The sequence below is a fragment of the Mchenga conophoros genome, linkage group LG10 (assembly GCF_057382185.1).
Source record: "Mchenga conophoros isolate Kocher_MC1m ecotype Shallow Benthic linkage group LG10, M_conophoros_male_GT1.1, whole genome shotgun sequence".
NCBI classification, from domain to species: Eukaryota; Metazoa; Chordata; class Actinopteri; order Cichliformes; family Cichlidae; genus Mchenga; species Mchenga conophoros.
The window spans coordinates 35,484,294-35,512,181 of NC_140535.1; the positions used below are offsets into that span (position 1 = coordinate 35,484,294).

Below are 27,888 nucleotides of genomic sequence, written 5' to 3' on the forward strand. Positions count from 1 at the left end.
ATGTGCCAGAGACAGAGTGAGAGAGAAACCCGGGAGCAGCCTGCGAGCAGGACGCAGCTGCGAGGCACCGATTCGGCTTCATTCAGCACTGACTTTTTGTTTTCATCTTCATCTTCATCACCACCATCAGCCATGTCAGTTCTTCCTCTGCGGGTGAAAATGCTGCGACAGGTCTGGAGGCTGAAGGGCGTCGTGATTCTCGTCTGCAGCCCGTTCCTCCTGCTGCCGCTCGCCGTCAGCACCACGGTGAGACGCTTCACTGACCAGTTTAACCCACCAGTTTACTGAGAGGTGACCAGTTCACTGAGCACTTTAACTAGTTTTCATGAACAATGACTGGTTAAAGTTACCAGTGAACCAATGTACAGGACAAACTCATTTTAACCTGTTAACTGATAAGTAACCAGTTATACTTCCAACTTTACTGAGTACTAGCTGTCCTGAATAACCATCTCACAGAGAAGTGCTCGGGTTAGTACTAACTGGTGTAAATAACCAGTTTATGGCACAACAAAGAGTCAGTTTGGCAATGCAGCCTAAAAGTCCCAAACAGATCACCTCCAACCTACCAGTGTAACATAAGTGATCTAAATATCAAATTTGAAGAACGATGATTAAAATAATTTAATTACAAAATTATTATTTTCTGTTTTTTTTATTAAACTGAACACTAACCAGCTCTCCTCCATTCTTGCTACTGCTGTAGCTTCTGCCGACTTTGCTATTTGTGAACTAGTGCAGCATAGTTACAGGTTTAATGAGCACTTATTGGTCTAAATATTACCAAGAACAAACTTTCAACCAATCAGCACTCATCTAAGTAATCTGTTTAAATAATCAGTTTTCTGAAACAGTGACCAGTTCAAGTTATTGATTTACACTCCAGAGAACAAACCTGTTTAATGAAGCTGTTAATGAGAACCTGCCAGTTTAAACTGAGCAGCAACCAGTTTAAATAGCCAGTTTTCTGAGAAATTACCAACTCCAGTTAAGAGTTTACTGAGCAGTTTATTAACTAGTACATCCTAAAAGTTTCAGAGCGTGTTTGAGCAACCAGTTTAGTCTAAAGAGATCAAGTTTCCCGAACAATGACCAGTGAAAGTCACCAGTTTATCAGCACAGAGACGAAACTGGTTACATTCACCTGGTTTTGATCACTAACACATCAATAAGTGCTGTTTACAAGCGTTTGAGCACTAACCAGTATGAATGGCCAGTTTACTGAGACTGTAATGCAGCAGTGAACCAGCCTAACTGATGTCATACCCGTGTGTGTTTAAAATGACCAGTTTTCTGTATGATTAGTTAAAGTTAGCAGTTTAGTGAACACGTGAATAAATACCAACATAAACTCAGAGTGTGAAAGAACCTCTACGATCGGACAATCAGCCTTGTGTCGCTGTTTCATCATCGTTTTCTACTTTATTTTGATCTCAGTTTTACACAAGCATAGGTGTCAAACTCTGGCCCGCGGGCCAAATGTGGCCCGCAGCCTAATTACATTTGGCCCTCGAAGCCACACCAAATTACTATCAGAGCTGGCCTACTGCTATACAGCTAATATATATATTGTTTAGTATTAAGCTTTGCTTGTTCCATATTCAGTTTTCCAGCAAAACGTGTCCATAAGAAAAGATTCATTCTTATATCAGGAGGAAGATTTTGTTTTTCAGTAAATATTAATGTTAGCCCGCGACCTTGTTCCAGTTGTGAATTTTGGCCCACTGTGTATTTGAGTTTGACAGCCCTGCACTAAAGTGCCTTTTACTCTTTACTGGGTTTGATTTAGAAACCAAGGTCAAAATGAAGACACGGGAGGTAGCTAATATTTTGCTCTCCTCAGGTGTATTAGTTAACCTTAGTTAGTTAACCTTTGAACCTTTGTTCTGATTTGCGCTCAGCGTGAGCTGAAAAACAACAAACAGCAGATTTTCTGGAAACGCTGAAGTTTTGTAAAAGTGTTCACAGCAGAGGCGTTCCTAATAATCTGCTCTCAGATAAGAGCTCATGAAAGTTTGGAATAACTGCAGCTGTGTGTGTAATAGAAACAGTGTCTTTGTTTTCCTGTCACTGGCCGTTGTGAGCTCGATGCTTCGGTGATGAATAACCTGAGCGCTGCGCTGATGTGCAGCCGCTGCGTGTTTGCACAGCAGCTTCTTTCACAGTTTCTTGTCACTGATTGACAAACAGACTGCAGACGGTCTGAAAGGTCACGGAGACGCTCTCTGAAAACACAGAGTGCATTTCTACAAACCTGAGAAGACTTTGGGGGGTTTATTTAAACTCATTTGAAAATGATTTCACACTGTCGTGTATTTCACACTCCAAACATCTCGTCCACTTTGCAGTTTTTAGGCGTTTTCGTGGATTCCTGGTAGTTTTTCGCAGCAGCTCTTCGTCACTCACACAGCAGTCAGTCCGGCCTTTGCACAGGGCAGCTGGACTGTTGGCAGGTCGAAGGCTGCTTGGTGCCCGATGTGATCAGGACTGATGCAATCAGATTATTAGAGATTAGGCCAACCAACAGCAGGGGAGCTGAGGGAGGTGAGAATAGAGCCGACGAGTTGAATCTGTTTTTCAATAGATTCGACACCACAGTGTCTGCTCCCACCCCCACAACCTCACCTGTAGTCAGCCTGGAATCCAGAGCCACACCACTGTGCCAGCCTCTCTCTTCACATGTTGCCTCCTGTGAGATTCCTGACACCCCTCCCCCACCCATCACCTTCACTCAATACCAGGTTGAGATGCAAATGAGGAGACTTCACTCAGGCAAGTCTGCTGGACCAGACGGAGTGAGTCCCCTTGTCCTCAAGGCCTGTGCCCCCCAGCTGTGTGGAGTCTTTCATAAACTGTTTATGCTGAGTCTGAGTCTGCAGAGGGTCCCGGTGATGTGGAAGACATCATGCCTCGTCCCTGTACCAAAGACGCCACGTCCCAGTGGCCCCCAGGATTACAGGCCCGTGGCACTGACCTCCCACATCATGAAGACCCTGGAAAGGCTCATCCTGGACCAGCTGCGACCCATAGTAAGACCACACCTGGATCCCCTTCAGTTCGCTTATCAGCCTCGTCTCGGAACAGAGGACGCCATCATCTACCTGCTCAATCGTGTCTACACCCATCTGGACCAGCCGGCGAGCACTGTGAGGGTCTTGTTTTTTGACTTTTCCAGTGCTTTCAACACCATCAGGCCGACCCTCCTGGGTGATAAGTTAGCAGCGATGCAGGTGGATGCTTCTCTGGTGTCCTGGATTGTTGATTACCTGACAGGAAGACCACAATATGTACGTCTCCCACAGTGTGTGTCTGACAAGGTGATTAGCAACACAGGGGCACCACAGGGGACTGTCCTCTCCCCCTTCCTCTTCACCCTCTACACCACAGACTTCAGCCACTGCACAGAGACCTGCCATCTTCAGAAGTTTTCTGATGACTCTGCGGTGGTTGGATGCATCAGCAGGGATGATGAGACAGAGTACCGGGCTGTGGTCGACTCCTTTGTCACGTGGTGTGAGCAGAATCATCTGCAGCTCAACGTGGCAAAGACCAAGGAACTGATCGTGGACTTCAGGAAGACCAGGAAACACTTGACCCCTGTTTCAATCCAGGGGGTCAGTGTTGACATTGTGGAGGACTATAAATACCTTGGAGTACACATTGACAATAAACTGGACTGGGCTAAAAACACCACAGCACTTTACAGGAAGGGCCAGAGTCGTCTCTATTTTTTGAGGCGACTGAGGTCCTTCAACATCTGCCAGAAAATGCTGAGGATTTTCTATGAGTCTGTTGTGGCCAGTGCGATCCTCTATGCTGTTGCATGCTGGGGGAGCAGGCTGAGGGTCGCAGATGCCAACAGACTTAATAAACTGATCCGTAAGGCCAGCAATGTTGTGGGGATGGAGCTGGACTCCCTCAAGGTGGTGTCGGAGAGGCGGATGCTGTCCAAGATAAAGACAATGTTGGATAACACCTCCCACCCACTCCATGACATGTTGGTCAGTCACAGGAGCTCGTTCAGTGAGAGACTGAGATTACCCATGATGCACCACTGAACGACACAGGAAATCATTCCTGCCTGTGCAACTCATCCACTTAACACACTGTATACTGCAACAGCTACACATGTTTCTTTTCCAGCTATTTATTTATGAGTGACTTATGTATGTATGTGTATATATTGTACTATTCTTAGTTAGCGTATTGTCTGTCTTGTCTTAATGTTGGTTTATAATGGCGCACTGTAACAAAAAATAATTTCCCCCAGGGATCAATAAAGTATTCTGATTCTGATGATTCTGATTATAAAATCCCTCCAAAGATTGAATTAAATTGTATTTATATACTGCTAATGTACAACAATGATGTCACCAAACATGATATTATCAGATAAAGAAATATAAAGAAATTACAATATCTGAGAGACATCCTCTATCAGCAGTACGTGGCAAAGGTGAGGAAGAAGAATCCAGTTTTGACAGGAAGAGACGTCCAGCAGAGCCAAGGGGCAGGAGGGGCGGCCGTCTGCAGCTGGAAAGGAGAGAAAAGAGGAGAAAGGCTCAATGCATCATGGGAAGTTCCCAAACAGCTAATAACTGCCAGAGGTTTCTTCCTGTTAAAAGGGAGTTTTTCCTTCCCACTGTTGCCAAAGTGCTTGCTCATACGGGGTCATATGATTGTTGGGCTGCACCTCCTCAGCACGCCAAAGATCCGGGTCACACGGCACCAAGTTGTTAAAATCTCCCAATTCTTTTAATCTTTGGGCTGAAGGAAGGACAATACTCGGTGTATAAATGCTCAATCAACAATTCTTTATTTCCATACAATTCAACAATCAGAGCATTACAGCGTCCGGACGGGAGAGATGCCTGCAGAGGGTCAACAGCATGTCTCAAAATGGTAGCAACTTTCACAGACTTTTATAGCTAGTAACAGCCCCCCTCCTTGTCCTAAAAGCTGCATCTTCACATGTTTTTCTAATTCTTAGCGAGCCTGGCTCCTGACCTTGCCTCCCTGTCTTTCTGTGTGAAGTAGGAAGGGGGGTAAGGAATGTGGTTTTATCTCTTCTCCCCAGACACCAAGTCCCCTGCTTACAACCTTCTTCATATGATTCAGCAATAAAACATTTCAAGAAAACAGTGTAAGACATTCACAGCCGATCAAGGATACAGAGTAATGCACACTTTATCTAATGAACTACAAAATGATTATGTTTCTTTTATTCAAGAGTATAATAAAGATTAAACTACATACATAGCACACCATCAGAACTAAAGGATAATATATGGCCTACAGCTGTTAACCTAATTTACTACATTGACTACTGGTCATAAAATGGCATATGTTTAACTACTAGTCTCAACACTCTGTATCTATGAAGCGCCTTGAGGCGACTTATGTTGTGATTTGGCGCTATATAAATAAAATTGAATTGAATTGAACAGAATAAATAACGAAGTCACCTGATCACAGGACTAAAACCTTTATGAAAGTTTGGAGGGTGAATGAATGAATCAGTCCTCTGAAATACAACATCTGGATGTAAAGAAATAACATCTGGTGTGGGATGTAAAGCTGCTATTGGGGAAACAAACACAACGAGTTAATGAAAACACAACGAAGGAAATCCTTAACCAGTGACAGCAGGGTCCACGTCTGAGACTTTAGTCACGTTTCCCAGACTTGCTCACAGTGTTATTGCAGGTTTCATTGTCTTTCACTTTGTTTGGACTCAGTGGGTCCTGTCAGCAGACTCCCAGCAGCCTCTGGGGCTCTGCTCATAGAAAGAAATACAATCTTTCCCCTCATCGTCACGCACTCTTCCCCCGTCTCCTCAGAATTACAAGTTTCCACCAGCTCGATGTATGGAGGTGGGTACAGTACTAGTAAATCCTGACACGTGTTGGGTTCAGCACCTTAAGCCCTCTGAGTCCTGATCAACACATCTCCTCTTCTACAACAACAACTTCAACGTGTTTTTACAGTTTTGGGTATCGACAGGCTGGAAAGTGAAAAGAGCGTCACGGTTTAAACCTGACAGCTTAGAGGTGTGTGATCCTGCTCCAAGCCTCAGTTAGACAGAGTTTGGTTAGATTAATAGACTCGAATAGAATAGAATAGAATAGAATAGCCCTTTATTGTCATTGCCCATGTAACACAGTTGTGGGTGCTCCACACCAACTGTGCCAGATTAAACAATAAATAGTAAAACAGCAAGAATAAATAAAAAACTGAGAAATACATACAAATATATTTAATATTTAAATGTCATTCAGACACAAAAGCAAGAAGAGAGCCGAAACATTTCTATTTGATAATTAAGCCTTTGATTCATCTGCTGACTCTGTGCAGCAGTGTCAGAAACGACTACAGCAAAACCATAGATACTAATTTCCTGTGCGTTTGTTCCAAAAACAAGCAGAGGCTGGAAGTGAGGTCATGTCACAGCACACACTCTATTTTCCAAAATATTTCAGTGTAAAAAAAATAAAAAATTACTGTATTACAAACCATTCCTACCATTTTGTGGCTAAATGGACCTCAGTAAAGAATAGTAAGGTGCTCTGAGAGGTCCCGTGGGGTAGAAGAGCACGTTTACCTTTTAAGTCTGTGTGTTGGAGAGCCAGCCATCCACCCAGACCTCCTCCCTTGGGGGAGGGGGGTGTAAAGTAAGCTTACATAAATATCATCCTTGCTGAGCTCAACATGTGCAGTGAAACTGGACTGGATGTTTTCTGTTGGCAGCAAAGTGCTGGATGAATTTTCTTTTGTCACAACGAAAGACTCAAAAAATGCGAGTAACATTTTACTAATTGTAACACTGATGTAGCGCTAATGAGTTAATACAGGCTAGGGATTGAGTGTGATTTTGTGGTTATTATTAATCAGAAGATTTAGGAATGCTACTGGAGCTGATGGGCAGTAATTAAATACACACAACACAAAATGCTTTTGCAGGTACCATGTATTTAACCGAAAGCAAAGAAAATTAAGAAAAGAAAATGAAAGCTTAAATAATCATTCCTGCTGTAGCTATTTAATTAATAGAAAAACCCAGTGGGGGTGCACAAAAACAACTAAGCAAATTCTTCTGGCTTATACCAAGCAATATAGATTCTCAAAAAAAGTTCCCCATAAATAACATGTTAACATCGAAAACACTGATCCACATTGAAGTCCATGAGTTTTATCTGAATATCCACGAGAGATGTCCAAGCGCTATTGTCCATAAACGGGGGAACTGGTGTGTATGATTGTGGAAATCAGTGTATTCGGAAATTACGGGACAGAGCGTCGCCTTTGATAGCTTCCTACCAGTCCAGTGGAAGCTTCAATGCAGAATGAGTCCTGCTCCTAGCCGTTCATTGGCTCGCCATCCTTTTCCATACCCAAAAAAGGTTCACCTGGCCTGCATTAAATAAGGCCAATAAGAAATCACAAGAATAACATACAAAAATGTCAGCCAATTAAGCTAAATACATTAAGTTATTCTTGTTCCTGTGTACACAATTTATAAAAATAAACAAACAATATATTGGTTAAATATAATATTTCTAACCAATAAGGATTTAACTGAAAACATTTCAACTGCTACATACATACATACATACTATGTAGCTCCACAACATTTGTTATTCAACAACTATCAGTCAAATCAAAATCAAATTGTTTGGACCGGCAGCAGCCGATTAGGGTCAGCTGGTAGCAATACAAACAGTCAATTAAAAGTTCAAACTCACCAATTCCGTTCTGTTCAGTGCACAACAACATTATGGCTCTGGCTCACAGTAATCAGCATCTAAGTTGCATAAGTTAGTTGGTGTTAAAAAAAATGCATTAAAACGTGAAAAGCAAATGTTTGCCAATACACACCTGCAACAGCTCTGTCACCTGGCTTGCCTCCACGCATCTGACGGGAGGAAGCCGGGACAGGCTTACTATGGCCTACATGCCATTCGATTGGCTGAGCAAAGTCATGTGGTTGGAGTCATGCATTTGTGATGCGTTCAATGGCAGGAAATAAGTGCAGGAAATTACTCTGGGCTACACCCTCCCCCCTTGAATACATGCACGTCCCGTTGCATGACAACACTACACAATATGTACGACTGAAGGGTTGGAATCGGTGGTTGCGGTGGTTAAAGCATCTGACAGACTATGTAACAGAGACTGAACAACTGATATCAATGGATTGCCTAAGCGGGCATACTGCAGTCGCCTAGGTGGTGATCTGTGACGCGTTGACCGCCTCAAAGGGGGGTCAATAACCGAATCTGAGCAATTAAGAGTTGGTAATGTCACAGGACTAGGCTCGGCCGCTAAGTTGTCAGAGACTCCAGGATCGGACAAGTCTGTAGACACGGTTTCAAGAATGGGTTCGGGTAAGATTTCAAGCAAATCTTCCCCCGATGTCTCATCAGCGTCAAACTCCAATGGGTCTTCCCTCTGGGATCCTGACAGAGCTTCTCCAGCCGATTCCATTTCAGGTGTAGATGTTGGAGGAAGTCTTTCCTCCTCACCACTGGGAAAAGACTGTAGGGGGTTGAGAGACTTCTCCACTCTAAACTCCATTGGGAGCGGGGCAAGGTGGACAAAGGTCGGTTCAAATACATTCTCTTCAACAAAGTACTCAGGAGATTCCTGTTGTTTCTTGGCCTGTTGACGAGTTAAAGAGGGTGTGATTGGAATAGTCTCATCTGATGGTCCTGACTCTGTTGCAGGAAGAAACCCACACGGAAGAAGGAGATCTCTGTGCAATGTGCGAATTGGGCCGTCTTTGCATTCTGGTTTTACAGTGTAGACGGGGAGATCTTTGGCACATTTCAGCACTACAAAGACATCTGGTTCCCATTTGTCAGCAAGTTTATGTTTGCCCCTCAGCCTCATGTTCCGTACCAAAACTCTGCTTCCAACTTCTAGCTTGGACGGTATAATACGTTGGTCAAATCGAGTCTTGTTCCTCTCAGCGTTCTTTGCAGCATTCTTTGAAGATAGCAGATAACTTTCTTTCAACCTAGCTTTTAAGTCTTGTACATACTGTGAATGTGTCTGTTGTTCTTTCTCACGTACAGGAAGATTAAAAGCGAGGTCAATGGGGAGACGAGGACAACGTCCAAACATTAGTTCGTATGGGGTGTAGCCAGTGACTTCATTTTTAGTACAGTTGTAGGCATGGACAAGTGGTTTCACAAACTGTTTCCATTTGGATTTCTGTTTGGATTCAAGAGTTCCCAACATGGCCAGTAGAGTGCGATTAAACCTCTCTACTGGGTTTCCTCTTGGATGGTACGGTGTTGTGTGACACTTTTGGACTCCCAACAGGGCGCATAACTCCTTTATCAATTTCGACTCAAAGTCTGGCCCTTGATCTGTATGGAGTCTTTCTGGAATTCCATAATAAACAATGAAGTTTTCCCAAAGACAGTTAGCCACAGTTTTTGCCTTTTGGTTTGGTGTTGGAATGGCAAGGGCATATTTGGTAAAATGATCTGTCAGTACCAGGATGTCTTTGGTGTTGCTGGTATCGGGCTCGAGACTGAGGAAATCCATACAAATGAGTTCAAGCGGACGTGATGTCCGAATGTTAACCAGAGGAGCAGCTCTCTCCGGCAAGCTTTTCCGGCGAATACACCGGCCACAGGTTTTTATTTTATTTTCCACATCCACTGCCATTCTTGGCCAATAGAACCGAGTCCTGGCAAGGTCAAGGGTCCGTTCCACTCCCAGGTGGCCCATATCATTGTGGAGGCTGTGGAGAACAGTTTGCCGCAGTTCTGTCGGAAGGACCAGTTGGTATGATGGTTGTTCATTTTCATATCTTATCCTATAGAGGATACCATCAATCAGCTCCAATTTGTTCAGTTCGCGAAGGAGAAGAGGAATTTCAGGAAGCTCTTTCCTGGCTGTCAGAGGAACTTTTTCTCCTGACTCCAACTGGTGAATAACCTCCTGAAGAGTTGGATCAGTTCTCTGTTTTTCATAAAGCTCAGAATGGGATATGGTGGAAATAACAGGAAGTCCATGTGAATCTTCTGAGTAATTCTCAGGAAGCACTGCTGTGTTGATGGACAGGGATTCAACCAAACTATTCTCAGCTTGGGTCCTGACAACACCACTTTGGCAAATCGCATCGACAACTTCAGCTGATATTTCACCATCACTGCTGCTTGAGAGATGTTGTTGAGTAAACTGATTAATTAGCTCCTCATCTTTTTGAGCAGGTTCCCCAGAGGAAGTACCATCATGGGGCAGACGGGAAAGTGCATCTGCATCCAGGTTTTGCTTGCCTGCTCGATACTGTATCTTGAACGAGAATGTAGAAAGAGCAGCCAGCCACCGATGGCCGGTAGCATCCAACTTTGCTGATGTCAAGATATAGGTAAGTGGGTTGTTATCCGTGACCACTGTAAAGCTTGCTCCGTACAAGTAATCATGAAATTTTTCTGTCACGCTCCACTTCAGTGCCAAGAATTCAAGCTTGTGAGCTGGGTAACGACTTTCACTGGATGACAACCCCCTACTAGCATAGGCTATCACCCTAAGTCTCCCCTCTTGCTCTTGGTAAAGGGCAGCGCCCAATCCGTTGGTGCTGGCATCTGTGTGGAGAATGTAAGGCAGTGCCGGATCAGCAAAACCTAGAACTGATGCAGTGGTAAGTTTGTCAATGAGGGTATCAAAAGCCAACTGACATTCAGGACTCCACCTGGAACCAAAGGAGTGCTTGGGATCAAACTGTGAGCTCTTAGAAGTCTCATTTTTGGAGCTTTTGTGTGTGGATGGATATCCACGTGTGAGGTTGTTGAGTGGCTTGGCAATCATGGCATATCCCTTAATAAAACGCCTATAGTAGCCAGCGAATCCCAGAAAAGATTTCAAGGTCTTCAGGTTGGTTGGAATTGGCCAGGATTTCAAGGTGGCAACCTTTTCTGGGTCTGTCTCAATACCATTTTCTGAAACAATGTGGCCCAAGTATCGGACGGATGTCTGAAAGAATTTGCATTTTTCTGGAGAAAGTTTTAACCCAAATTCTCTCAAGCGATTCAACACCCTCAGCAAACGGTCTTCGTGCTCCTCAAGAGTGTTGGAGAATATGATCAAATCATCCAAAAACACGAGGACCTCTTTCAAGTGCAAGTCTCCCATGCACTTCTCCATGAGTCTTTGGAACGTTGAAGGTGCATTAGTAACTCCTTGAGGCATTCGGTTGAACTCCCAAAACCCAATTGGCGTTACAAAAGCGGTTTTGGCTTTATCAGCTTCATCCATCTCTATCTGATAATAACCAGATTTGAGATCAAGCACAGAGAACCATTTCGATCCAGTGAGTGCTGTAAACGATTCCTCCAAGTTGGGCAATGCGTACACATCCTTGATCGTTTGCAGGTTGAGTTTGCGGTAGTCAATACATAGTCGAATGTCTCCATTTTTCTTCTTGACAACCACTATTGGTGATGAAAATGATGACTCCGACTCCCTGATAACACCAGTATCTAGAAGCTCTCGAAGATGTTTACGAACAGCTTCTATGTCCTGGGGATGAATAGGTCTTGCTTTGTGTTTAAAAGGGGTATTGTCATGGAGCTTGATGTGATGCTTCACTTCCTTAGTGCAACCAAAATCCAAGTCATGATGTGAAAAAACTTCAGACATGGCATTTAGTTTTGTTGTGATCCGTTCTCTCCATTCTGCTGGTATTGGTGACTCGCCAAATTTGAAAGTGAGTGGTGTTGACACCATCTCCCGATCTGGGGGGTTGGTCACACTGTGCTCAGAGACTATGCAGTCATAGGCTCCCAGCTCTGCAATGACACTCAAAGCTGGTATATAGATGTCTTGCTCTGTTCTGTTTGACACAACAACTGGAACCTGAGTATGTGTACCACCTTTAAGAGCGACTAGACAATTACTGACACACAAACCACCCGGCAGGCCTGAACCCGGGTGCTGAATGACAACACATTGACTAGCTGGGCTGAGAAGCTTGGCAGAACCCTCGACCACAACTGTGCAGCCAGCTGGAATTAGCACAGGAGATTTACTAAGGGTCGTCACAACACCAAGATGATCATTCCAATTCTGTTGGTATGTCACTTGGAGAGTTTGCAGAACTGCTCTGTACCCGTAAGAGGTAGGCTGGAATGATGAACAGTTACTAGAAGAGAATTGTTCATAAAGAATTTCAAGTGTATTCATGCCAACAAGTACTGAGGTTGGATAATCAGGTCTCACATCAGGAACAACAAGTGCAAGCGTTTGAACTGGGAAGTCACTCCCAAGAAAGTCTTTTGGAAATGTCATGGCAACCTCAACATACCCAAGGTATGGAACACATTGACCAGCAGCCCCCTCCACATGAAGAAGCTCATTCAATGGGTGGACTGGCTGATCGGAGAGATGCTCATTATAGAATGAAACTGGAATTGTGGTAACCTGGGAACCAGTATCCAGTAGACACGGGCAGTTGCAACCTGCAATGTTGACTTCTGCTGTACATCTGGATCCAACTAATCCTGGTGGTAATCTAGTGTGGATCTTTGTCTGCGACTTTGCACACTTGGCATGCTTTTTGTTCTCAGCGGGACAAGGTTGGTCCAGCTCAGCTCCTGTTTGCCCCTCAACAGGAACTGGAACTAGTTTAAATCCTCAGAAGCAGAGGACTTTTGCTTCTGCCACTTTTGTTTGCTGTCAAATTGCTTCCGCTTGGCACTTACCAATGCTGAATTGGGTGCATTTTCACATTGTGGCTTAATGTGACCATCTTCTCCACAGCGGAAGCAAAACCCTGGTTTAGGGCTGGAGACGCTAGGTTTTGGATTCTTACCAACCTTCTTTGGCCCATAGAGCTTTGGAGCTGGGCAGGCAGCAACCGGTGGTTTGACATTACACTGCTGTGCTGTCAAAGCTGAAAGCTGCTGTTGTATAGCTGCCATCTGTTGTGAGAGCCGTTTAGTCAGAGTGGTTAGCGCAGCACAGAGGTTAGTTTCTTCTCCAGTATTGGCAAACTGGGCATTAGTGGTGGCTTTCTGTTTTGTCGGTCCCAAATGCTGTTTCATCCTTAATGTCTTTGCTGCCTCTCTGTCCTCTTCAGTTCGAAGGAGTAATAGAAGCTCAGTAAATTTGGGGGGGTTGTGCTTCTTTTGCTTAAGTTGGAGTTCCGATATTAAATTGTTATCCCAACATCCCCTGCAGAATTGATTCAACAGTCTGTTGTCTATGTCTTTCTCTAAAACACCCCCTCTTTTTGCTGCATGCTGTAACACCACCTGCAGACGTTGCAAATAGGCCGAAGGCTTTTCCCCGCTGTCCTGGAAGGTGTCCATGAACTTGGCGTATAACTCATCTCCATCTTGCACAGTGCCATAGGCTGAGTCAAGTTGTTTCATATAGACCTCTGGTGGTGTGTCAAGGCTGAGATGCTTTACCATATTACAGGCAGGAGGCAGTAGACTGTCACGAATCAGTCTGGTGCGCTGCAGATCAGATATAGATGGATCTTTCAGGGCTAATTCGACCCCTGACCGCCATATATCATAATCTGTCTCTTGGATTGGCCTGGGCACTTTACCAGAAAACGCTCTCAGTCGATGGAATGCATGCAGCGAGCTGTCCCCACTCCGAACAACGTGTTCCACAACATAGCGTTGTACTTCAGGAGGGTTGAGATCAGCCGCTGGAATGGAGGCAGAATGCCTCTCTCCGCCGTGCGCTTCAGCACTACTGGTAACAGAAGGGGACTTAGATGGAAGAGGGGCTGGTAGTGAAGAAGGAAAGACTGAATCGGGAGGGTTTGAATCTTCTAGTTCTGGTTTTGCAACCACTGGAGTCTCTGGGTTGAGCTCTGCAAGGGACCGGCGTATCTGGGTCATCCCCTCACTGAGGACTTCTGCATAATCCCTCCCAGATAATTTGGCTATTCTTTTTAAGTCTGCCAAGTAAGTATTTGTCTTGGAACCACTAACTTTTGATGCATAAACTTCAGATAGACTTTCAATATGGAGTTTGTCACCTGAATCTGACATAGATGTGTGCGGTAGCAACTGAGACAACCGCGTTAAAGATAAACCCGAAGCGTACTCAGCGACAAGCATGTCATTAAATTCAGATTCTGGTGAATCTATAGTAACCTTGCGAGCTATGTCACCATACTGTTCAAGGAAATGTACAACTTCATTAACTGAGTGCTCAGTTACTCCGTCAACTAAAACCGCATTTGGGATCTTAATGGCAAGTGTCTCAAAAACTTCCATTATGGGGAAAAATGAATTGGTGAGTTTGAATATATATTAATTACTAACCAAATCAGCTCCTGGCTGGTTCGCCAAGAAATGTAACACTGATGTAGCGCTAATGAGTTAATACAGGCTAGGGATTGAGTGTGATTTTGTGGTTATTATTAATCAGAAGATTTAGGAATGCTACTGGAGCTGATGGGCAGTAATTAAATACACACAACACAAAATGCTTTTGCAGGTACCATGTATTTAACCGAAAGCAAAGAAAATTAAGAAAAGAAAATGAAAGCTTAAATAATCATTCCTGCTGTAGCTATTTAATTAATAGAAAAACCCAGTGGGGGTGCACAAAAACAACTAAGCAAATTCTTCTGGCTTATACCAAGCAATATAGATTCTCAAAAAAAGTTCCCCATAAATAACATGTTAACATCGAAAACACTGATCCACATTGAAGTCCATGAGTTTTATCTGAATATCCACGAGAGATGTCCAAGCGCTATTGTCCATAAACGGGGGAACTGGTGTGTATGATTGTGGAAATCAGTGTATTCGGAAATTACGGGACAGAGCGTCGCCTTTGATAGCTTCCTACCAGTCCAGTGGAAGCTTCAATGCAGAATGAGTCCTGCTCCTAGCCGTTCATTGGCTCGCCATCCTTTTCCATACCCAAAAAAGGTTCACCTGGCCTGCATTAAATAAGGCCAATAAGAAATCACAAGAATAACATACAAAAATGTCAGCCAATTAAGCTAAATACATTAAGTTATTCTTGTTCCTGTGTACACAATTTATAAAAATAAACAAACAATATATTGGTTAAATATAATATTTCTAACCAATAAGGATTTAACTGAAAACATTTCAACTGCTACATACATACATACATACTATGTAGCTCCACAACATTTGTTATTCAACAACTATCAGTCAAATCAAAATCAAATTGTTTGGACCGGCAGCAGCCGATTAGGGTCAGCTGGTAGCAATACAAACAGTCAATTAAAAGTTCAAACTCACCAATTCCGTTCTGTTCAGTGCACAACAACATTATGGCTCTGGCTCACAGTAATCAGCATCTAAGTTGCATAAGTTAGTTGGTGTTAAAAAAAATGCATTAAAACGTGAAAAGCAAATGTTTGCCAATACACACCTGCAACAGCTCTGTCACCTGGCTTGCCTCCACGCATCTGACGGGAGGAAGCCGGGACAGGCTTACTATGGCCTACATGCCATTCGATTGGCTGAGCAAAGTCATGTGGTTGGAGTCATGCATTTGTGATGCGTTCAATGGCAGGAAATAAGTGCAGGAAATTACTCTGGGCTACATAATACACAGAGAAGAAAGCTAATTGCAAAAACGTGGTCTGAGCGCTAGCACGCTACTGCGTAACACGTTACACCTGTGAGATCAGTCACGGTTACACGTGTCCGTTTGAAGCATCTGTCTGAAAGTTTTGTCTGTTTGTTTGTTTGTTTGTTTGTTTGTTTGTTTGTTTGTTTGTTTGTTTGTTTGTTTAACCATCATTTATTCTGCAGAAGCTTAATAACAGCCACTGGAGCATTAGCGCCCTCTGCTGTATTATACGAACACTACGTTAGTGCATTGAAACACCCATTTGTTCACATCTTGTGGATGTTGTGTTAAAGCTGCAGGTTTCAGGTTACATTTTGACCTGGACGTGTTTTCTGATGTGTGCATAGGAGGCAGCCTGTGCTTATGTCATAGCCCTCATGGCGGTATATTGGTGCACGGAGGTGTTGCCGCTGGCGGTGACAGCGCTGCTGCCAACCATCCTTTTCCCCGTCCTGGGCATCATGGAGTCCAAAGAAGTAAGACCGTGCACATACACATCGTATACTACATCTGGTACTACAACTTTACATGTACATTTATACAAATAATGATACCGAATTATCAAACTGATTTTTTTTTGTCCTGCTGCATGCTAACTTTGTATTTCCATTATTTTGTCTCCTCCTTGTTTTTGTCCAGGTGTGTATGCAGTACCTGAAGGACACCAACATGCTGTTTGTCGGGGGCCTGATGGTCGCCGTAGCCGTCGAGCACTGGAACCTCCACAAACGCATCGCGCTCCGGGTGCTGCTGATAGTTGGAGTCCGACCTGCCCTGTGAGTCAGCTGAACCTAATCTGTCCCCACAGGGCTGCAGTGGAAGCCGATCACTTCCCCTGTTTCTCAGGCTTAATCCAATCCCTTCCCCTCACAGGTTGATGCTGGGGTTCATGGGAGTGACGGCCTTCCTGTCCATGTGGATCAGCAACACGGCAACCACCGCCATGATGGTTCCCATCGTCCAGGCCGTCCTGGATCAGCTCCACAGTAACGTAGACCCTGAGCATTCGGCCAAGAGTAAGAACAGGAGTGAGGCACTACCTCTGGAGCATCAGGAGAAAACCATCAGCATCCTTCAAGCTGTTAACCCAAACATGATGGAGATAGGTACGATGTAGGCTTCTGGCATATAGCTACTTTCTAACCACATGGAAGCGATGCCAGAAAAAGCATTCCTCTAAGGTACTGATAAAGTACTAAACGTACTGCATTACAAAGACAGTGGAGCACCTGTCAGGTTGGTCTATCACAGACTACATGCTAGCAGTTTTGTGAGACAGGTTTTAAAGTGGCCTTATTCTGCCTTTCCTTATTTTCTCTCATTTAACAGAACATTGAGGTAGTACAGGTGCTGCCCCTCAGCAGGCTTCCAAAAAGTGAGCTGTTAGAGAGGGTGGCCTTCAAGAGACGCTTATTTCAGACTTACCATAAATTGAGGGGGTGCATGAGTGGTCAGAATAATAACTGTGAATCACGAGGAAACTCTGGTCAAGACCCTGAATACAAAGTACAGAATAGGTCCTCGTTCAGGGAAACAGTCAGGCTGAGTCTGATAAAGTTTGCTTGAATGAAAGCATTAAAGAAAGGAAAGAGGAAGAAAAGTCACTTTGGTATTGATGTGAAAACCCTAAACATGTCGTCACTAACACTGCATGAGACAGCTCAAATATTCCTCTGTAGTCTGACCCCGAGGTATTAACTTATAGGTTTGTTTTCAGGTCTGAATCTATCAACCCAAACTCAAGGCAACTCAGAGAAAACCAGAGACCTACAAGACAACATGTTGCCTGAGCATAAAGTGGTGTCACTGGGTCAGATGGATACAAAGGAGATTGTCAAACCAGCACCACAAGACAAACCTCCATCAGACAGCAGCAGCAGTCCCGGTAAGTCCACAGAGGCAAGGAAACCTGACATCTATGGGAAACAGACAGATTGATTGATTGATTGATTGATTGATTGAATCTTTATTTTGAACATGTTGAAAAAGTATAAAAAAAATAGAATTAAAAGAGACAAATGAACAAAGCAAACAAAAGGAAAACGAGCAACCACAACTCCAAATAACGTCCATGTTCAAAAAGGAGCAGGAAGAAGCATAAGCTTATTTAATCCTACCCCTTTTCCACTATCTAGTATCAATAGACTACAGAAATACCTCCTTGCAATTACATTATATGTTATGTGTAATTTTGATGAGCAGATACAGAAATCACCTTGAAGAAAAAGCTGTAATCAAACGTTTTTGTTTCTGAGTTAAGTGAGTCACAACCTTTGGACCAACTGTCCAAATGGCTGAAGTAGCCTGAGGGAGGAATGCTTGTTCTGTCACTGTTAAAGAAAAGAAGGTCATCGAAGGAATCGTAGGGCCTCTCAATATTTGCAACTTCAGAATGTTCCAAATAAAATGCTAAAGTTGTGCCGCTGTACAAAACTGGGGATAGACGCCACTTCACAAATTACAGGCCTGTTTCTTTACTACCACAATTCTCCAAAATCCTAGAAAACCTGTTTAATAAACGATTAGACAAATTCTTAGATAAATATAAATTACTCTCTGACAGTCAATATGGATTCAGATCAAAAAGATCAACATCTCTGGCATTAATCGAATCAATTGAGGAGATTACGAATGCTATAGATCAGAAACAGTATGCAGCTGGAGTATCTGTGGATCTCAAGAAAGCATTCGACACAATCAATCATGACATATTAATTAATAAACTGGAACGGTATGGGATCAGGGGGGTTGTACTGCAATGGTGAAAAATTATTTATGTAACAGGAAACTATTTGTGAAGCTGGGTGTCCATTCCTCATCATGCTTGTGGTGTTCCACAAGGCTCTTTACTGGGTCCAAAGTTATTTATTATTTATATAAATGATATTTGTAAGGCATCTGATATATTAAAATTAGTATTATTTGCAGACAACACAAATATTTTCTGTTCTGGGGGGAAAATAAGGAGCTGCTGGATACAATTACATCAGAAATGTGCAAAACTGAAAAATGGTTTAACAGGAACAAACTATCGCTAAATCCATCCATCCATCCATCCATCCATTCGCTACCTCTTATCCTTTTCAGGGTCGCGGGGGGCGCTGGAGCCAATCCCAGCTGTCTCGCTAAATCTAAGTAAAACTAAAATAATCTTATTTGGGAATTCCCTTAGAAAGGCACAAGTGCAGATTCATATAGATCAGGGGTCCCCAATCCCAGTCCACGAGGGCCGGTGTCCCTGTAGGTTTTAGATCTCACCCTGGGTCAACACACCTGAATCACATGATTAGTTCATTACCAGGCCTCTGGAGAACTTCAAGACATGTTTAGAAGGTAATTTATCCATTTAAATCAGCTGTGATGGATCAAGGACACATCTAAAACCTGCAGGGACACCGGCCCTCGTGGACTGGGATTGGGGACCCCTGATATAGATGGTGTGGAACTGAAAGAGTACTTGAACATAAGTTTCTTGGTGTGATTATAGATGATAAATTAAACTGGAAGTCTCATATAAATCATATACATAACAAAATTTCAAGAAGTGTCTCAATCTTGAGTAAAGTAAAACACATTCTGGACCACAATCACTCCACATTCTCTATTGTTCCCTGATTGCACCGTATTTGAATTACTGTGCAGAGGTTTGGGGCAATACTTACAAATGTTCGCTATCATCAATCTTTATATTACAAAAAAGGGCCATAAGGATAATCCATAAAACTGGTTACAGAGATCATACAAATCCACTATTCTTGAAATCAAAAATTCTAAAATTCACAGATCTGGTTCATTTTCTCACAGCACACATTATGTATAAAGCAATAAATAACCTGCTTCCTGACAATATTCTAAAAATGTTTTCTAGAAGGGAACGGGGACACAATTTGAGGGGGGAATTAAATTGAAAACATCCTCGTATCCGTACAACATTAAAAAGTTTCTGCATCTCTGTGTGTGGAGTGAAGCTGTGCAACAGACTAAGTAAAGATATGAAGCAATGTCCAAGCATGGCGCAGTTTAAACAGCGGTTTAAGGATGTTGGTTTTTACAGCGTACAGGGAGGAGGCGGAGATCTGAGCGGCTGTTCTTGTCCAATACTTTCATGTATCATATCTGTAGGTTGTGTATCCTTTGAGGTATTACTGGGGTTATTGAAAATGTGTATATAAATGTGTATGCATATATGTATATATGTATGGGATTATATGAGCTTATGCTTCTTCCTGCTCCTTTTTGAACATGAAAGTTATTTGTAGTTGTGGTTGCTCGTTTTCCTTTTGTTTTGCTTTGTTTCTATGTTGTTGTACTTTTTCAACATGTTCACAATAAAGATTTAATCAATCTATCTAAATGAGTCCAAATCAGAAATAAAGAGTCAAACATAATGTGGAGAATACATTCAGATAAATGTGAGTGTTCGCTCAGTAGCTGTTGTGGGTAATAGGTTCATTGGTTAACACTGTTAACTGTTTTCAGCGGTCGTGACCGTGGAGAGCAACTTCTGTCAGATGGAGCTGGAGGAGCTGAGTGACGTGGAGGAGGAGACGAGGAGGATGAGTAAAGGCCTTCTACTGTCGGTCTGCTACGCCGCCAGCATCGGAGGCATCGCTACCCTGACAGGAACCGGGCCAAACCTGGTCCTCATCGGACAGATGAACCAGTACGAACTCACAGCAACGGCACCCACATCATGTGACCACGTGTCCTGTGAGGCCTGACTCTCAACTTCCTGTTTCTTCCTCGCAGGCTCTTCCCTCAGAACGGTGACGTGATCAACTTTGCCTCCTGGTTTGCCTTTGCTTTCCCCACCATGGTGCTAACGCTGACCCTGGCCTGGTTCTGGCTGCAGTTCCTCTACGTGGGCTGCAAGTAAGTCATTCACCAAAACACAACCCCAACATTACTGTGACATCTCCCACAGCTCCCACAGCTCCCACAACTCAACTTTACAGTTACGAACATGATTGGGTTTTTTTGCTTTTGTGCACCACAGCCTGAGGAAGACGTGGGGTTGCGGTGCGGTCAAGTCGCAGAAGGAGCGGGCAGCATACCAGGTCATCAGGGACGAGCATTCCCGTCTGGGACCCATGAGCTACGGAGAGTTCAGCGTTCTGGCACTTTTCATCCTCATGGTGGCGCTGTGGTTCACACGAGACCCGCGCTTCATGGACGGCTGGGCGACGCACATGTTCAACTCCAAAGCTGAGTGAGTACCAGCGAAACCTTCATGAGTGCTCGCTGCTGAAGCTGTTTTAGTGTTTTGGGCGGTTCAGAGAGCGGCGCAGACCAAACCCAAATCAGTCACGTCCTCGTGCGTGGCTCCGCCCAGATCTCCACCGCCATCTCAGCCTTTTAATAAAGCAGACTAACTGAGACTCTGAGGGCCCAGCCTCCTCGGCCAACGAGCTGTGACCGGCAGGTCACTGACACCTGCTCATCCAGTGTTACCCGCTCGGCCGGGTCGGCGAGCTCTCGGCTTTAACAGCGCTCAGGGTCGGAGGGTCTGCTGCAAGCTTTCTGCCAGTGTTACTTTAGCAGCAGGAAGCTGTAACCAGGCGACGAACATCACCCAACAGAATAACATCTGAGTTTCACACAGGAGCCGCTCTATTGGTCAGATAGTGTCATTAAAAAAAGACCAGATTACTTCCTTTTTAAATTACGTCCTGTTTTATTTCCAAGGTGTGTTTTTTTTAAAATGCACTTTTCTTGTTCTGGTTCATGTTTTTAGATGAATCTGCCTCTCCACGTTATCATAACAACTTTCTAAGCTTGTAGTTTATTCATTTGTTTATTGTGTTAAATGAAAATATAAGAATTTGGATTTAAGTCTCATTTTCAAACTGAAAGTAGATCTTTTGTGAAGCACTGGAATGATCCTTTAAAGGGGTGTTTTGAGTTTTTTTGAGCAGAAACTCTGAGGTCCAACTTTCACGTGTTCGTCTCTGTTCCTGCAGTAATGTGAGATGGAAAGAAAGGGCCTGCCTCGGGGCAAACTCCCAGAATAAACAGGACTCAGAGGCGAGGAACAAACACTGGACGTGTCCTGGGTACAAATGCTGGACTTTAGTGTCACAGCTGCAGCTTTGACCCGTGTTACACAAATGCAGGAGGAATGAACTGAGCTCACCTCCACACCGCACATCGGGCCTAGTTAGTCTGATTTTTCTTTCAATTAAATGTTATTATCTCAGCTTTTATTATTCAACCCTTTCAGCAGCATTTGCATGATTAGTTTTTGTGAATTAAATTTTAGTGTATCAGCTGGTGATACTGGACTCACTGGTTTCCAAATTAGGTTAACCATGTATTTAATCCATTAGATTATATTAATAGTTAGAAGCTTTTCCGTGTAGTCGGTTCTTTGCCTGCAGCTGCGACTCTCTGACGCCTGCACAGTGTTCGTGTTGTTGCACTTTGCAGAGTTTCTGCGTTTGAGAAAACGTCCAGAACAAAATCACAGAAACAAGCAGCAGCCTGAGGGTTGTCACGTTTATTTGCTTCGCTTCTGCAGTATCAGAAATCATATATGTCTGACTGTATGTGAGTATAGCACAAGCTCATAAATAAGGAAGCAGAGTCTGTCTGTCTGACTCATACAGGAAGATTTTTAATCTGTAAATGTATGTTTTGTAACTCTGAGACGTTAAAGTTGACTTTAAACCCCGACCAGCACCACCACAGCTAAACACACATGCGTATTTAACCATGTGGGAAATTGGCAACACATGACATGACTTTCCTGTTCATTCATAAACTCCCGGTGGGGTCACATGACCAGCGAGAGTAGCGCAGACGTCACGCATCGACCTGTTTGTTTCTGTCGTGTTGTTGTTAAGGCCGAGACGGGAAATAAAAAAATCCTCAGTTTCTGAGAAAAATGTGAGATTTAACACGTAAACAGAAACATTTAGAATATTCAAAAACATCAATAATCAGTTTAACTGAGAAATACAACAGCTTTGGGGGGTTTTTCTTGTCACTGAATTCACAGTTTAGTCCCATCAGAGCGTTTTTCTCTTTGGAGCATGAATGTGGAGACAAAGTCTTGAAGAAGCTTCCAGAAACCGTGAGCTCGTGTTCAGAGCTTTCATCATAAAACACGTTAAAATGAAGAAACAGCTGGATGGCAGATGTTTGCCCTCTGTGGACTGAAGCTTTAGGGTTTTGTTGGAAAGCTTTTTCAGACTTTTTCCGATTTTTCTCCGAGCGGTCGCAGTTCTGGATGTTACTGAGCATCAGTTTGCAGGTTGCTGATGAAGCGAAGGAGCATTAGCCTTCAACTTTTCAGCAAAGATGAAAAATATCAATATGCTCCCAAAGAAACCTGCGAGTCAGCAGGTCTGTGTCCACCGATGAAGGCTGCAGGAAAAGCTCATAATTATTTTTATTATTGTCATTATTTCTTAGACATGAGGACTTTTTAACTCCCTCTTCCGTCTTAAGTGAAAGCCCTTCAGCTGTCATTGACTCTGTTCACCTCCCGTCTAATATCGACCGCTGAGTTCGTGAGAAGGAGTTTCACCACAGCCGGAGGTTTGGTATTTGCACACACTCAGTGACCATGCAACCACTGGGTTTATGTTTCTACATCCACCTCCTGTGAGCTTTGTACTTTTTGACCTTTTAGGGGTTTCAGTTATTTGAAATACTGATTTGGAGACAGGAAGCAGGCCGTGCCCTGTGCCTGGTAACATCTGTGTGGAAGCAGTCAGCTGCAGGCAGACTCTGAGATCTGAATGTCTTGTTTTCACTGAAGGAAAATTCCTTTGTTGCTGCACAGTCATTGATGACGTAGTTCACTGTAGATATTTATTATAGTTATAGTTACTGAAAATAGTTGCTGCTCATGTTATTGTCAGGCTGTGACATCAGCTGAGGGCGACTGCACGTCGACTGTAAACCTGTGTAATCAGGAAACATTTCAAAATCCTCTGTTTGCACAAACCAAAGGTCCAAGGTAACCAAAACTAGACCCCTCCCCCTTCAACACCAGGTCAGGTGATTTGGCTCCTGTGTCTGACCCAGACCTGAGTTCAAAGTATTGGTTATTGTTTATAAGTCATTAAATGACCTGGACCCTGAACACACAGCTGGGATGTTTCATGAATACAACCCTGGGATCAGGCATTCACCTGCTATGCTGTCACATCTTCTCCTCGGCAGATTTTAAACAGAAGCTGAACAGTGTTCCTCTTTCAAAGCCCCGTGACCGACTGTAGTGTTTAGAAGGTGCTAGAACCTGTTGCTTCAGTCGCAGGAAGCAGCAGGAGGCTCCGAGTTTTGTTATTCCTGTTACAGAGAATCTTATTTGCACTTTGACCGTGATATCGCGTAATGAGTCAGTGAATAAGCATAACCATTTTGCAAAAGCTACCATGGTGATCTTGCCAGATTACAGCACAGCCATTAGAGTCCCAGATGTTCGACTCAACATAACTCTTTAAGGCTTTAATCTTCCCGAACCACCTGTGGTCTTTGGAAGTGACAGTATCTAGTTTGTTGTTTGATGCTGAGTGGATGAAAGTAGATCCTGCATTGAGCTCTCTCTCTGTGTCTGCAGGTTCGTCACAGATGCAACCGTTGCCTTGTTTGTTGCTGTTTTGTTGTTTGTTCTTCCCTCCGAGCCGCCGCGATACCTCTGCTTCTGGAGGCGCTCCGACACAGGTACCACAAACACACAACATGTGGATGGGACACAAAGGCAATTTATGTTCGTGATTTAAATTGTTCGTTTGATCCAATTAGAGTCTCAGGTCTCTCGAGGCCCCGCCCCTTCTCTGCTCACCTGGCAGGTGACTCAGAAGAAGATGCCCTGGAATATTGTCCTGCTGCTGGGAGGCGGCTTTGCTTTGGCCAAAGGCAGTGAGGTAAAACCTTTGAAGAGTAAACAAGGACCAATAAGACAAATCGCTCCACCAAGTGCACCACAAGGCTTTTTTACTACATCAGCCTTGATTTATAGTTGCTGACACTTCAAAGACATTTACAGATTCCGGCCTTCTGTTACATTCTTTTATGCAGCCTTAGTTTGTATATTTTTAGAAGGAATAAACTAAAAGTACATTTTGAATAGCCAAGAGAACAACACAACTAAGACTTTGTGAGTAAATGAAAATGACGCTTCTGCTCTGTATGGGCACAGTGCAGATGGTTTGATGAGATTAAGTAAATCTTATATATATTTTGGAAAAGTGAAGACACCAGATGGAGTTTTCATTCAAAGTAAAGACCACAGAGAAACCTTTGCTTTCAGACTCAGACTGAAGTCCGGCTTTTTCTTGTTGGTTTTTCAGGAGTCGGGTTTGTCGCGTTGGCTCGGTGATCAGATGACGCCGCTCCACTCAATCCCTCCATGGGCCATCGCCATCATCCTCTGCCTGCTCGTTGCCACCTTCACTGAATGTGCAAGCAACGTTGCAACAGCAACTCTCTTCCTGCCCATCCTGGCTTCCATGGTACCAAAAACACAGCCAGCACAGACTATATTTGTTATTTGCAGATGTTCCTACAGATGTTTCATATCATAAGGTGACAGAGAACAGAAGGAGCTTCACCCTTGAACCACTGACAGACTTTTATTATGATACATCTAAACAGGAAGTGTTGAAATGTAACAGGAAAAAAGCCATTGAAGCCAGCTTATGGGTAAAGTTGATGACTCTGTTGTTTTCCCAACCCAGTCCCAGTCCATCAGCTTGAACCCTCTGTACGTGATGATCCCCTGCACCCTCAGCGCCTCCTTCGCCTTCATGCTGCCAGTGGCCACTCCACCCAATGCCATTGTGTTTTCCTCCGGTTTCCTCAAAGTGTCCGACATGGTGAGTTCTTCATTTCTTCCAGTTGGAAAGAAATAATCATTCTGATTCATTATGTCATCATAGCCCCCCCCCCCCCCCCCACACTGTGCCCCCTACAGGCAAAAACAGGGGTGGTGATGAATATCATCGGCATCGGCTGCATTAGTCTGGCCATCAACAGCTGGGGTCGGGTCATGTTTTCTCTGGACACTTTCCCCTCGTGGGCCAACGTCACTGCACCCGTATAGGAGCAACATCCTCCCACATCTTTATTTATGCACATAAAGACCTTTTCAGATTTGATCTTTCAGCTCCAGCATCTGGCATTTCCCAGCCAGGAGTTTGTTTTTTATATTCGTGTTACACCCACAAGAAACATCATCTCGATTTTGTTGTTTGTGTCATTGTGCGTGTACACGTTCTAGTAAACTGTCTACAAAGTAGTAATAATGGCAATTAATGGACTTCCACACACAAGCAATGTAGTCGACGTTACCTTTGGTGGATTGAAAAACTAGATCTACCTTTATATGTTTGTACAGATGATGTAAGAGAAATACACACAAACTGAGGTCACAGTATTCGTTCTTAGTGTCTTTAAAGCAATCTTAGGGCCAGACAACAGTGACAATAAGTCCCCAAGTTTTAAATAGATTCTCAAAATGTTTTCTGAGCTGGACTGTGGACTCTAACTACAAACATTCACATTCCTGTTGACCCTTTAATTTAAAAAAAGAACTCTTCAGTGATAATAATAATAATGGATTGTATTTATATAGCGCTTTTCGAGAACCTCAAAGCGCTTTACAATTCCACTATTCATTCACTCTCACATTCACACACTGGTGGAGGCAGCTACAGTTGTAGCCACAGCTGCCCTGGGCAGACTGACAGAAGCGAGGCTGCCATATCGCGCCATCTGGCCAACACCAGTAGGCAAGTAGGGTAAAGTGTCTTGCCCAAGGACACAATGACCCGGACAGAGAGCCCAGGGATCGAACCGGCGACCTTCCGGTTACAGATGCGATTCCCAACCCCCTGACCCACAGTCGCCCTAGCCACGATCTGTCAGTGCGCCCCAGGGCGGCTGTGGCTACAATGTAGCTGCCATCACCAGTGTGTGAATGTGTGTGACTGGGTGGATGACTGGATGTGTAAAGCGCTTTGGGGGCCTTGGGGACTAGTAAAGTGCTATACAAATACAGGCCATTTTTACCATTTTACCATATTGATGAAAATTTAACAGCTGAAAGAAACCTGAATTTCAACAAAAAAAAATCACCGGCTTTTAATTTGAAACATCTGCAGAAAGCTGACTGTCAGTGGTGTAATATTATTTTGTTTAAAGGCAGTGAAACAGAAGAAGCTGTGAAGAATGAGAGGATGAAAGCACAGTGTGAGGAATGCGAGGAAACCACGGAAACATGGAAGAAGTTTAACAGAGGGTGAAAACAGGATGATTATAAAACACTTAGTGTTGTCTGTAAGAACCATGTCATTTAAAATTGTTCTTTTTGTTTGAAGTCCTGATATTTATTTGCTCATCATAAATGTGTGAAACTGCTTGTTAGCAGGCGTGCCACCGGGCTCTGTTCCAGGTCTGCAGTTTATGTTAATGAGACTGATTCTTCTGCAGATGATGCTGTATTAAAACTTTCTTCCAGATTGCTGGTCTTTTATTTTCTTTGTGATTATTTCACTGTTGGAGGACTGACTCTAGCACAGCTGCAGCAGAACTGTACTGACTGGGAAAATTCCCAGTGAAGAAACTATTTTCCCTGTGAACTGGAATTATTTGAGCATAATTACTAAATATGTTTCGCATTTTTAAGGTTCATATTTAAACATAATAACACCATTTTTATGCGAGCTGATGAGTGTTCTGTATGTACATGACGTTTCAGAGTTTTGTACCATCTTGTTGACAGTTTTATTTCATATTAATAAAAATTGATCTTTAAATGCAGCTTTTGTAAATTCTGCTGTTTTTTTTTTTAAACAAAAATCTTCCAAAATGAACTAAAGTTAGAACAGAAACAAACAGAAGCTTGGACTTGATGTCCAAAACGTCTGTTTTATATTGAAGTGATATCAGCTGAAGTTTAACTGATGCCAGTGTAGCTGTTGCTGTTCTGAGAGTCTATTGTGCAAGTGGTGTGATATGCCCATGTAGAAAGGACGGCACTGCAACGCTGGACTTGCCCTTACTCTGGGCTCCCTCTTTATTCTGGCAACTGGTACAAAGAAAACAGCACACAGTCTTCATTAACAATCTGCAAAGCAACTGCAACATTCAGTTCACCAGCTTGGGAGTTTTTTTCCTTTTCCCTTTTCCAAACATAACACTTAACAAATGACTAAGATATATTTATACAACACAACATCAACAAAATCTTTCTTTTAAAAGTTCTAGCTGAAACCAAACTTGTGATCGTATAGTAGCAATATTATTTATTTATTTTTCTCCTTTTTCCTAACCAACAACAACAATAAC

General features: G+C 43.4%; 2 protein-coding genes across 3 annotated transcripts; one reads left to right on the forward strand and one right to left on the reverse strand.

Moving 5' to 3' along the window:
• On the forward strand, positions 1-27,358 carry LOC146566349 (Na(+)/citrate cotransporter-like). The gene is made up of 13 exons (XM_085289974.1): positions 1-246; positions 15,939-16,067; positions 16,231-16,367; positions 16,465-16,697; positions 17,309-17,476; positions 20,071-20,254; positions 20,341-20,463; positions 20,588-20,800; positions 24,158-24,261; positions 24,343-24,464; positions 24,891-25,052; positions 25,278-25,415; positions 25,514-27,358. The coding sequence occupies exons 1-13, from the start codon at positions 1-3 to the stop codon at positions 25,640-25,642; spliced, it is 2,088 nt and encodes a 695-aa protein (XP_085146100.1). The 3' UTR covers positions 25,643-27,358.
• On the reverse strand, positions 10,906-15,553 carry LOC146566350 (paraneoplastic antigen Ma3-like). Of its 2 annotated transcripts, none has more exons than XM_085289973.1 (2): positions 15,388-15,553; positions 10,906-14,923 (listed from the first exon to the last, which is right to left on the reverse strand). In XM_085289973.1, the coding sequence occupies exon 2, from the start codon at positions 14,247-14,249 to the stop codon at positions 12,633-12,635; it is 1,617 nt and encodes a 538-aa protein (XP_085146099.1). In that variant the 5' UTR covers positions 14,250-14,923; positions 15,388-15,553; the 3' UTR covers positions 10,906-12,632. The 2 variants fall into 2 exon arrangements, with proteins under 2 accessions (XP_085146099.1, XP_085146098.1); XM_085289972.1 differs by having other exon boundaries at positions 15,255-15,553.
• Positions 27,359-27,888: the final 530 nt, after the last annotated feature.